Source organism: Anopheles ziemanni, chromosome 3 (assembly GCF_943734765.1).
Source record: "Anopheles ziemanni chromosome 3, idAnoZiCoDA_A2_x.2, whole genome shotgun sequence".
NCBI lineage: Eukaryota > Metazoa > Arthropoda > Insecta > Diptera > Culicidae > Anopheles > Anopheles ziemanni.
Window position 1 is genome coordinate 65,988,157 of NC_080706.1, and position 12,232 is coordinate 66,000,388.

General features: G+C 40.9%; 1 protein-coding gene across 1 annotated transcript in view; it reads left to right on the top strand.

Moving 5' to 3' along the window:
• Nucleotides 1-1,384: 1,384 nt before the first annotated feature.
• LOC131285295 (uncharacterized) overlaps nucleotides 1,385-12,232 on the top strand; it is a 59,353-nt gene continuing 48,505 nt past the window's right edge. The window contains exon 1 of the mRNA XM_058314149.1: nucleotides 1,385-1,436. Coding sequence (XP_058170132.1) covers nucleotides 1,385-1,436 — 52 coding nt within the window. The remainder of the gene's footprint in view (nucleotides 1,437-12,232) is intronic.

Genomic DNA, 12,232 nt, shown 5'->3' on the forward strand with positions numbered 1-12,232 from the left:
AACATTTGCTGAATAAATATACAGGATAGGAGATGGTAGAAGGGTGGAGGGGTTAAGTTAAAGCGAGTTTGTGCGTGAGATAAATTTAGTAGGAATGTAGGTTTGGTCAACAGTGAAATTTATGATCGTAGTTTTTCAGTTGGCAGATGACTCAGTGCTGATTCAAATGAGTCAAGTTCGGTTGGTCCTGTGGTGAATGCAAATTGAAATAATTTTATTAAAACTCCAAAAATAATCAAATAAAATTATCCAAAATCATTGGCTATAACGAGAAAACTAAAAGTTGGTTAGTGTTGGAGAGAAAAAACGGTGAAACCGAAATAGTACAAACGTGATGAAATAATCCGAGACTCACAGACACACGGATCGTCCGCTTCCATCTCCAAGGGCTCCTGCGCTTCAGCGGGTGGTCGCCAGACTATTTATAGACCTTCGCGTGGTCCCGTTTCCGTGTGCGGCTCCCGTTGTGAATTCCCATCGATTTCGTCAACCGCTCGAACCGGTAGGACCGGCCGCTTCGAAACAATTTGTGACGTTTGATCTCCTCTCTGCGTTCTCGAAGTCAGCCAGACAGCAGTAAATCGTAGAAGGCGCCGGGTGGAAAAACGAAACAAAAACGTCGACTCGGGACGACTGTAACGAGCGCCGGAAAGATCCGCAGAACGCACACGTGTTTTCATGTGATTTTTGATTTTGCGCGCACACCCAGTCACGTCTCGACAATTTTCTGTTTGCCTTTCGGGCGTGCATATCACTCCGGCTTTTTTTCCTGTTTTCTTTCCTGTTTGAAATCACTGAACGGTACAACGAGCAAAACAAATATGCCGTCAAATAATTTAAGGTGGCAGGAAAGTATAAAGTTTCCATGGCAATCGTTGCGAAAGCGTTAGTTCGGGACAAATTAAAGTAAGCAGCGTTTGAGAAAAGTGTATTGTGCGAACATGAAAATAAAGTGTTTCTTTGTATACAGCATTGATGAGAGATAAAAATTAAAGAACGATAGTGTGTTTTCGTCTCTATAGTGTTATCAGTTACCTCTTCAATTTTGCTCTTTCAGTGCTTTCTATGTTTCCCCTTTGTTAAAGGATTGGCTTGTGAAAGCCATCCGGAGTGAAGCTCGTTGTGCCAGTGTTGTGAGTGTTTTCTTAACCTTTTAGAAAAAAAAAGAAAATTGCGACCCAGCCCATCCCTGCGTGAAAGCATCCGCACAGTATTTCCTGGTATGGTGTTTCCCGGAGCCGGTAATGCAGGAAGCTAACATCCCTTACCAACGACACGAGGAAAATTATCAGTAGCAGTGAGAGAGAAAGAGACAAAGAGAGGAAAAAAAACTTCCAACCACCGAGAAACAGCGCGAAAGGCAGGCATACGTGAAATCATAAAAATGGATAAACGAACGAGCATGAAAATTGGATTATTCTGCGTGCTCCTTGGAGGTGAGAATTTTCATATTTTTGTACCGTTTTTTCACCCCCCCTACTTGCTTTGGCCCACTGAACACCCACGGGTGTTATCGCGGGAAGCATCCCTAATTTTTCCGTGAAGCTAAAACCGGCAGCCTGAATTCATGCTGAAGGCGAACGGGCAGAGGTATCTTCAAGTGACGGGGCCATGTGCGCAGTTTGACACATGATTTTGGTTGATTTTTATGAACCCATGATCGAGCGTTCCCTTGACATCCACGAGGGCGTGTGTGGAGCGTGTGTACTACGTGCAGAATTTTCGCGGCAACATACACACGAGTCGTAAGTTTCCATCAAACCAAGCCGAGATACGGGAGTGTGAGGTTTTATGCTGCAAATATTTGTTTTATCTTTGCTCGCAAATTTTTCGGCCCATCTTATCGACTCGGTGCGCCACTCGCACTTGGGAATACATGTCCCGGTTATCTCGAACGTGGTGGAAATGAAATAAATTGTTTCCACGTACTCATCCCCCCCTGCCCGGTCCTTCGCTCGTTCCGACCTTGTCCTTGGGAAGTTGTTTTTCTTGCCTTTTGCGGATCCTTTTAATACGCATCTTCAGCCCAGACACACACACACACATGCGAAAAGAAACAAATGGTGATAAAAATACACGACGTACGTCATGGCAGGAGACTTATCACCGCCAGCGCACATTTTCATCTTCGTCTTGTATCATTTTCCCCCGGACACTCGGCGGTGGTAAACATTATTATGCTTTTGCCGCCCGATTGTGTTCGCATTACACTAATGTAATGGAAATTTACTGCGTTCGACCATTACAAATTCATGGTATTCGGTTTGTGATACTCAGGATGCTGAAGCGGAACGGCCGGGAAACGGCAAATGTCCACACCGGAGCGGCACAATGCTGCCGAAAGCGATTCAACCGCGCGGCCCAGAACACCTCGGTGGTTTGTGGTCCGACCGTAGGCGCTCTCTTCTTTTCGGTAGCCCTTACGACCACTTTGAGGTCAACCGGGGCGAGCATCGGCCCTGTAGGTTCCCGTGAAAATGGAAGCCGTGCCTGCCCGTGTTTGAGTCGGGCTGGAAATTGTTGCTGGCCCTTTGGACGTAAATGAAGATTTATACGATGTGTTTTGTGTGCCTGGTTGTAGTCTGTCGGTTGGGTATTTTTTTTATTGCTCAAGATGTGGTGTTTGCTGATGGTGGTGACAGTCTTGCGTTTTCATGAGCCGGCCCCCAAACGGCTCTGAAGGGCCAGTGGGACCGTGACATTGCAATAAATGGTTTCTTAAAAGCATCCCATCCGTGATGGGATGTGGGTTTGCGTTAGTTTTTATATCAAGCTTCATTCTTTACTTTTATCCGGCTTCTATTTTTTGTGTTTTGTATTAGTGTTTATCTGTGTTTTGTACCAGTTAATTCAATATTTCTTGAATCACTTTGTTCACTGATGATTGATCCAACATTTTTTAGAAATAAACTTTGATTTTAAATGTGTGCTCAGATTTGGCATATGTTTTTTGATAGTTTGGAGTTTTACGTATTTTTAAAATTATTTAAGCAGTGGAACTTTAAGTTGTAAAATACGGCCGTCTTTACTTTTATCCTGCTTCTATTTTCTGTGTTTTGTATCAGTGTTTATCTGTTTTTTTTGTATCGGTTAATTCAATATTTCTTGAATTACTTTGTTCACTGATGATCGATCAAACATTTTTTAGATTAAACTTTGTGTTAATTTTATTTGTTTGCTCAGATTTGACTTGTGATTTTAGATAGTTTTTAGTTTTAAGTATTTTTCAAATGATTTAAGTAGTGGAACTTTGAGTTGTAAAACATAACCGTATGGAAAAAGAGAACCAATAAATCGTGGACAAATTCGGATTTGATAAGCTTGGTCAGGACCAGCATGGTCAAATGTACACAGTTGGTCTGTAGAAACATAGTTACTCAACCTGTAAAGTGTCCTGTCCAATTTTATCGTCTTCATTCTATCTATGTGTTTCAAAGTAGCTTATACGAAAGACTGAAGCAACTCGACATCGTTGCAGACCGTCGAGCTCAATTTATTTTTGTTTCATTTTACTCCAGATAAACCGTAGTGCTAGCACATTGTCGATAAGTCAAACTTCTGCAGGACGGGTTTCAATATCGGGAAACTCGGAAGGCTTCCGGTCGTTTTAACTGTTTTGCATGGTATCGATCGAGAAACCCTGCTTAAATTTTAGTAGCTGCAATCGGCTGAAAGAGTTTGTGGTTGGCTTTCAAAAGCCATGTGCTTGCGCTATTGCGCCCTTTCGAACAGAAGTGTATGTTGAACGTTATCTTAAAATATGGATCTACTCGTCTTCCTGCCCCCTGCCGAATCGATCGACTTTTCCTGCACCGACGTTTGTCTGCACTTGAAATGCGGCGTTTTTCCATCGTAAAGTTTTGTCGGTCAGTACAATCTGTGGACGTTGTTGCTCCAGTCGGTTGAAGGTCTGCCAGGGTTGGCATAGATTTGGCCTGGATTGCGAAAGCACACCGAAAGTATCCTAGTACCACGTCCCTTCGGAGGGAGCGTCCGTATCCTGGTGGTATCGTTTGAATTCTATTGCGAATCGAAAGGTCCCTCGAAATTTGTTCACTTGCGAAAATGAGTATCTCTACCCCGAGCAACCGCTAGAGCGAGAAAAGAACCTGACGATACAAATGTAGACCGGTTTGGGAATAAGTGCAATGAGGTCGCAAACGGACTATTTCTATAGAACGGTACGATAACCTGCCGAAGTTACTTAATCGTAGCTAGATCGTTCCAATGGGCCAACGCTCGGTAGGATACGTTCAATTGTTTCTGCAACTTTTCTGCTCTATTTACAACTGTGGATGCTGCGGATTTTGGGTCGTTATTTGCAACTTGTTCTTGAGTTCAAGCGGACTGTTGGAAAAGTGTGTGTGTTTCACGACGAATTTGGTCCGTTGGCAAACTTGCTAAATTTTCTCCATACCGTATGCCACCAGAATGGGCCTTGGTCAATCGTTCTTCGTTTTTTGATCTGCTCCATTTGAAATACTTCGTCAAACAATTACTCGGTACAAGATGAAACGATGAGCGTTGAGGCACAAAACCTTTTATCTCGCCTCCGCATGAACGAACCGACCACCATGTGTTTTCACGTGTTCACCGAACAACTTCTGCCCCGAAAAGGGTCAAAGGAATCCCTTTCGGTAGATAGTTTGGCTCTTAATCCCATCGGTTCCAACAAATTCTCATTCATACTCCAATGCTCTTTCCAGCTGTTAAAATATGGGACCATACCGAAAACCTGCAAAGCGGATAAATCCCTCCTGATGGATAAAATGCTTGAAGGCAGTGTTTTCTTTACGACATTGATGGGAAAGGTTTTATTTTAATTAAATTTTCTCACACCCAAGCAGACGATATAGGTTAAGTGTGCAGTTTTCTTAGGAATGCCATGGCCATATGAGGGGAAGATAGTTTTCGGGTCCAGCAAAAATTATGTGAGACAGTTGAAACGAAGTAGGGGAAAGTTTGGACGTACAGGAATTCAAGGTAAGCTTCAGGATACCGAGTCGTAAGCTTTTCCCTTGGAATCAAGTTATTCTCAATTGAATTATTATGTTGAAGGAGTGCAACTGAAGCCATTTCTTTGAGTTATACTAATATTTATTACTTAATATGAAAGTGTGAAAAAATACTAATAGAAGGGAAAAATTGCTTCTTAAGAACTTGAAAATGTTTTGGTTGTTATAAACATAACCTGATAACGACTTATTTATCTAATAAAACGAAGTAAATAAGAAGCTTTTTTTAACCACAAAAATAATAAAGTATAAACAAGGTAATGAGCTATAAGTATCCGTTTCACCTTCACCAGAAAACTCATCAAAATTCATCTCTTCATAAAACATATCTCTATCTCTTGGACTTACTTCTGAAGTAACTTTTCATTAGGAAAATCCGATACAACTAGTTCCAAAGACACTCCGAAGGCTAATAAAAAAGTCGTAATCATGGTTTAATGCCAAACATCATGCCGCTTCAGCTCTACTAAAACTTCCCGTGGACACGGGGTCGAATGAAACCCATTTGTTTGCGCTCTTATCGATACAACGATAAGCGGCTTCAAGCGAGTGACAGTCGCTCGGTCCTCAAAATCCGGGAAGCCCACGCTGAAGGACTTATACTTCCGGTTGTGTAATTAAGTTGAGTCTTAAAATATCACCTCAATAGCTCCTAGATGAACGTAACCGTCGCCCGGCGGTAGGAAGTATAATTTTCAGTCTTCTAACCGGCACTTCAACCGGCCTTTTTGACTTCCGTCAGGTAGAAGGAGGTGTGCTCGCCTGAAATAGACCCGTCTAAGCTTTCTATGGCGCTTGCCGGTCTGATCAGGTAGTTAAAGTCACGGCACACAATCACCGACATAAAGATGACGGTGGAGTCCTCGAGGCGTGCAGGCTGCACCGTTGCACGGCGCTATCCGAGGCAAGGGGGCATTTAAGTGTTCTTAAAAATCGTTTTGCATGTCAAGCGGCACTATGTCACCATGCAGGTTCTGGTTGGTCACGTTTCGAGCCGGAACATAAAGCGGACTCTTGGCGTATCTTAGCTCAACTTGGAGGACTGCAGACTAGTGGCATGAAAATCCTCGAATGAAAGGGCAGCCAGTGCCATAAAAAGGTAAGACAGAACCTTAACTTTTTCTCTCGCCGAGATGTTAAATAACAGCCTAAAGATTGGACAGCGTCAGAAGTTGGACATTTTTCCTTTTCATTCCGGCGGTAAGACGGAACAAGCGAGGAGCTTAAGATTTTTGTGAAAGAGTGGAGATGTTTGTTCCGCCGCCTCTAGGTTGGTCACATTTTGGTGTTGAAAGCACGTTCTTCCGCAAATCATGCCAAGATTTCGTTTGCGGCACATCGTCGGTGGCAACGTAGGCATGAAAACGCTTCCTCCAAGCGGTCCCCGGAGGACCCGGCTTTCCACTTGCAGCCGTTTCATTCGAATGTTCATTTTTCCTCGTTATTTACTCATCCGTGACGCGGCGAACGGGAAACGAACCGGATTTCGAAACCGACAGTTTTGGTCATCCTTTTCGGCGGCTTTCCGTGGTTCGCAAAGCAAAAGAAACGGCGGGACAAAACGTTGAAATTATGATGAAAATTGCAAAATTGATTTTGCTACTCCGCACACACCTAAGCTAAACGGCCAAAAGAGGAAGGCTTTTTGGCTTGCTTCATGCAAACTTTAGTGGCACGGATTCCTACCACCTACCATCTCTAGGCGGTGTTTGAGGTTTGCCACACCTTCCACGCGCCTTCCCCGCCGCTTTCCGGCCCGTTTCTCCATCCTTTACCTTAGCGCTTTCGTGCCGAGCTGGAAAACCTTGGCAAATATTGGACTTGTTGGCGTTGCGCCTGCGGATATGTTCTTTTGCTTGCGCTCATAATATTATTTTTATAACAAGATAAGAAAAAATATAATAAGAGAACGTGACTGCAGCGCTGGATGGAAGAAATTGTTGCTTTCACTCCGAACTGGCTCGTTCGTGGTAGGGCGCCCCCCCCGGGCGTCAAAGCTCCGACGAGGGCGAAGAGTTCCGGTCGCAAGTGGCTTAAAGTGGATAATATCTCAAATTTGCTTAGTGTTTTGCTTGGGAAGAAATGTGCTGTTTCTAGCGAAAACTGTCTACCGACTGAAGTCCTGAGAAATTCATGGAAAACTAAAAGGCCAATTTGTAATGTTCCAAATTGGCTTCAATTTTCCATTTTTCAGCTCTTCGCTGTATAAAAGTACAAATAGTTGGAGACGAGTGGATTCGTCATGAAAGAATTGAGCAGCTTTTTCCGAGAAATTTGTTCTATTTTCCTCTTTGATTCAACTTCTTATTGTATCTATATTCTTTGCAGATTTACCTGGCTAAATGGCCATTTTATTCTTTAAAAGGACGCTGATAGAATTTTCCGCTTGGCTAGAAGCGCCCACGGTACATCTGGCATCTCGCCAAACCGCGGTGCAGTTTGGTCAACCACAATGACTTTTGACGGAACCAGTCGCAAGCGGGGCTTTTTCCTGGGAATATCCTGGAGACTAGGTGGAAAATTGACGACCACTAAACCTCAGCCGTCGTCACGTACGCTCTAATAAATGATATAGACGAACGGAAAAAAAGTGCTTTCTGGGCCGCACTTTCCGTAGTCTATTTTAGCCGAAGCGCACACGCTTCACTTGATTGTACGGACGAGACGATGAAACCTCAAACCGTTGGCCACCGTTTGATCCGCTGAAGCGGAAAACCGTATGGTGGCCCGGCCTCGTTAAAGGTTTTAGTTTTACTTCCTTTTTTTCACTCCCAAACAAAGTAACACCGAATCCTTTTTCCTTCGTCACCATGTTTTGCTTGATTCTGATTTTTTTTTGTCCCGCTGATCGATGGACGAACGAGAGAAGGCTCTGTTGCTTGGCGATGCAACAAACAGTTTCTGTTCACTATCATTCTATTCCTGTAGCTAGTACCTCGAAAAGGATTCCGCATTGTTTTGGGTTCGTTTGTTTCCATCGCGCGGGTTTTTTTCCCGACCGTTTTCATCACCCGGCCAGACTATCGTCCGACATTTTCCCAGTGGGTAGTGCCGTTGGCGTTGAAACTCGCTTCGATGACGAGTGTGCGATATAAAAAGGAACTGCGAGATCCGATTATGTTCCACCTTCTCCGATCCGTCCGCGTGCCCATCAATGGTTGCTCATCCGGTTTGGAACTATAGTGGTTTGTTATAAAAATAAGTTTCCCTATTTTCCTGCTTTTTATGCTCTTCCAACGCATGGGCTGTGTTACTGGATATTTTCTCTATTTTCTCTTTTTCTCGCACACTCGAATGAAACGAAGCTCATTTTGGTCCTATGTTGGCGATATTTTATAATTGAAACAACCAAAAGTCTGTCAAAAGTAGGAAACTTGTTAAATTACTTTTCTTGTACAACATATACCAGACGAAATAACTTCAACGTTCACTCTTTAGGAAACAATTATGTTTGATATTGATGTCACCTTTTAAGGTTTGATTGATTCGTTTGCGGTTAGTTTATCTGGTAATGTTTGAAACTATTGAATTACTTTAAAATCATTCTGGAAAAGATGTTGATGGTGCACTAAAATCATAATCTAGTGCTTTTTGAGGAGGTTAAAGATGTGACAACGGCTGTTCTAAAAGTTTTCCATTAAATTCATCATCTTGAACCAGTATCATCGCCTCACAGCGTTTCTTTGAATGCCCTGATGCCATCATTGCATTCACTTTTTTTGTATATTGCTTTTAATTAAGAATCCAATTTATCGCCCGGTGATCATGGTTGGGATACCTTGCGGTGACAGGTCTCATCTCTCATCGGTGTCCGCTGCAGAACACGTCCTGTTTATTTTCTTTTTCGTTATCGTGACCAAATACTTGCCTAGTTCAATTGCATGGTTTTAATTTAATGCAAGTAAACTACGATTGCTATAAAGACGTTGATTGCTTTAGCATGGGTTTCTAAAATATTTGTTATTTAAAAATTGGAAATCAACGTTAGCTACCAAATGTGCCGAAAACCCACAACGTCTACGAGAGAATTTTTTCACCCAAAAAGCCTTTTCCACGATGGATTGAAATTGTGGAAATTTAATCTTACAGCAAATCGTTGGTGAATATACCAATTTCTCATTTTACTCGAAATTTTGATCCACTGATGTGTTAAATTGTCAATTTGAATACCCAAAATAGGGTAATTTGGGGAAGAATTAGGCCCAGCGGTGTTGCGTCTGCTGGTTGATCCGGGCATCACCCAATATTTCGGAATCATTTATTCGCGCTTGATGGATTAGGTGTCAAAATCGATTTACCGAGCAGCATTTTTCTCAGTGTCGTTCACCTCGTCAGTGTCAAGAGTTGCGAAACAACTTTACGTGTCATGAGGAATATTCAAATTTATGTTAATCTCAATTCGTCTTTGGGTGCGTGGAAATTGTGTGTATCCTTTAATGGTTCGTTCGGTTTTTCCTGTGTCTCGCTAGAGAAATTTATAAATTCTTCAAGGAATAAAAGAAATTAAATTACCAGACATCCCTTTCCGATTGGAACATCCAGCTTTGCTGATTATGCCCAACAGATTCAGTTTTTGCTTCGAAATGTTCAGGATTTGGACTTTGATTTGATGATTTTGTGTCTTCAAGTTTTGGACGAAAGTTCCTATAGCTATAAGTTCCGTAGCTGTTGCTAATCCTCCTTTATTATGCATTGGGTCAAATCCTCGAACATCGTATCAACAATAGAGGAGAGAACTAAAAGAAAGCAAACGGAATAGATGACGGGGACTTTTGGGAAGTAGTTGAAATGAGGGCAGAAAGAGACCAATCTATCTCATGCAAAATTCATCCAGTTAAGGCATAAAATGCCCTAACCAAGTCGTAAACTCAGCTGCATCCGTTTCGGTGTCTCAACTGGAGAAAGTCTTGTAGCGCAGTTAAATTTCGTTGTGAAAACAAACAAAAGAAGTGGAAATTTGTCGTTTGCCTTTTAGGTCAGAAGTTGAACTCATAAACGAAGTAAGAAATAGCTTGGTTATGGAGATGAAGACAGAGGGTTAAATTTATTAAAGATGGATGTTTGAATGCCAACACCGAAACTACAAAACTCTTTGAACTCGTAATATTTACGAGTTTTTCTTTCAATAGAGACATGTGACGTTATGTTCAAATAATTCCCTACACTATAAGGTCACGCATGATCGGGATGGCTGAGAAGGTTTAAGGCCATAATAAATTGAATTCTGTTTAGTAATTGTTGTTTTACATACTGCATATTAGTAGTAACATTTACTGCAAATAAACCTTTGCTCCTTTTTTGACATGGAGTCAAAAAGGAAGGCCTCCTCAGAAGAAAGTTCATTTATTATTTATGGCAGGCATGGTAGAAATTTGCAGCCTGGAAAAGCGCCTAGGAAGTTGGTAGAGAGCATTCCGAATTTCATATGTTTTGCGAACGCTCTTACTGCAGCCATGCGAATAAATGAGTTTTTCGCACATACACTGACCTAGATTCGGTTAGAGTTATGAGAAATTACGTCTCGAGTGCTCTTGCTGTGGTATTATATGAGCCATCCTTGCGGTCTCATAAAGTTCCACTCGTTTGTTGCTGACATTAATGATTGAGGCCCGAGCAGACATAACATAAACGTGGTATATATGGAACATAATCGTGCAAATGTCACACTTCGCGGACATCTTTCGAGTAAAGTGTAAGTAAAGGCGGGAAGATGAATATTACAAGTAATAGCAAGTCGAGTAAATTATATGACATGTCTTCAGTCATTAAGTTTATCGATACCACAATAAAAAACATGTTTTCAGTTTGTAAACACGATATTTGTAAATATTTGTAGTTTAAGGTGGAAATCTAAAGATCATTATTTTGATATATTTATAATGTAGTAATACAAACGATCTCTTTTTTTCAATCCTTTGCGGGATTCATGAGCCCGTATATTACTCGTGTATGTGTTCGTGTTTTAAAACTTTGAGACCCGCCTGATACTACGTACGCTCATTACGATAAATGTTACTGAAGATGAGATGAGCTACCAGGCGTCTCCTTTTCCGTTTCCGGCTTTGTTCTGTCACTCAAGAATAACAATTTTTGTTTTCTTTTCCGTTTTGTTTTTTCGCTACCAAAATATAATCTTTAGTCATTCTATAATTTAAGTAGAATTTTAAGTGTGCTGAGCACTTTAATTTTATCATCAACAGTAGTTAAGATTAATTTAGGATTTATTTTTTCTTACAAATCTTATAAAAACAAAATCTTGGACCAGTTACTTACTTTCTTATTTTTCACTTACTAGGGTAAGTGCACCCATAGTGGAGCTAGTACCAATAGTGGTTGTAGTGGAATAAAATCCTAGCTCTACGCCGATATATATACAATGGAGTTATTTGTTTTTCTATGAAATGTTCTTTGATCTTCTGCGGAGTGTTAAAAAGATGAACCATCTCATTCCGTAATATATAAGCTCCAAAATTCATATTTTCTAAACAGGTTGTCCCAACATGCTGCATTCCTTAAGAATCTATAACGAATATCATGATTTATTTAAGGCTATAAATCACTACAAAATCATTAAAACCATATGGTTTCGCTACTTACATACTCCAATATAATTGATTTATACGAACTTAGTGCATTTTAGCATAATTTTATTGTATTTTCATAGTTTTTACTATAGTGCCACTATAGGCACAAAAACCCAAGTTGTTCCTATAGTAGCCATAGATTTTTTTACAAGTATATTTTAGTTTTATTCCGGTTTTGGCCAATATAATCAGGTAAATTTAGTGATTTTATTCGGTTTCTACAAACTAAACAAAGCGGAACTGGAGAAAAGGCTCAGCAGAAGAAGCAGAGGAAAGAAAAATGAAAGCGGACGAAGGATACGCTATAAAGCATATACTATAGTTTTAGCTGCAATATTCATAGCATTTTTTATGAATTAAAATTGGACATATTTCGGTAAAACAATACAGTCTTTTCAATGACAACGCATTGGTCAAGGAGTATTTTACCGTTCTGTTTGAAATATGCTTCAAAAATAAGTTATACCAGTACTACCACCACTATAGGAACACGATACCACAACTATAGGAACCATACCACCATAATAGGAGCAACCGACTAGGAAGAAAAATACGCCTTTTTTCGTATATTTTGTATGGTTTACGGTGAAAATAGATGTTTTTCAGAAGAAAAGCCATGTTTCGATCATAATT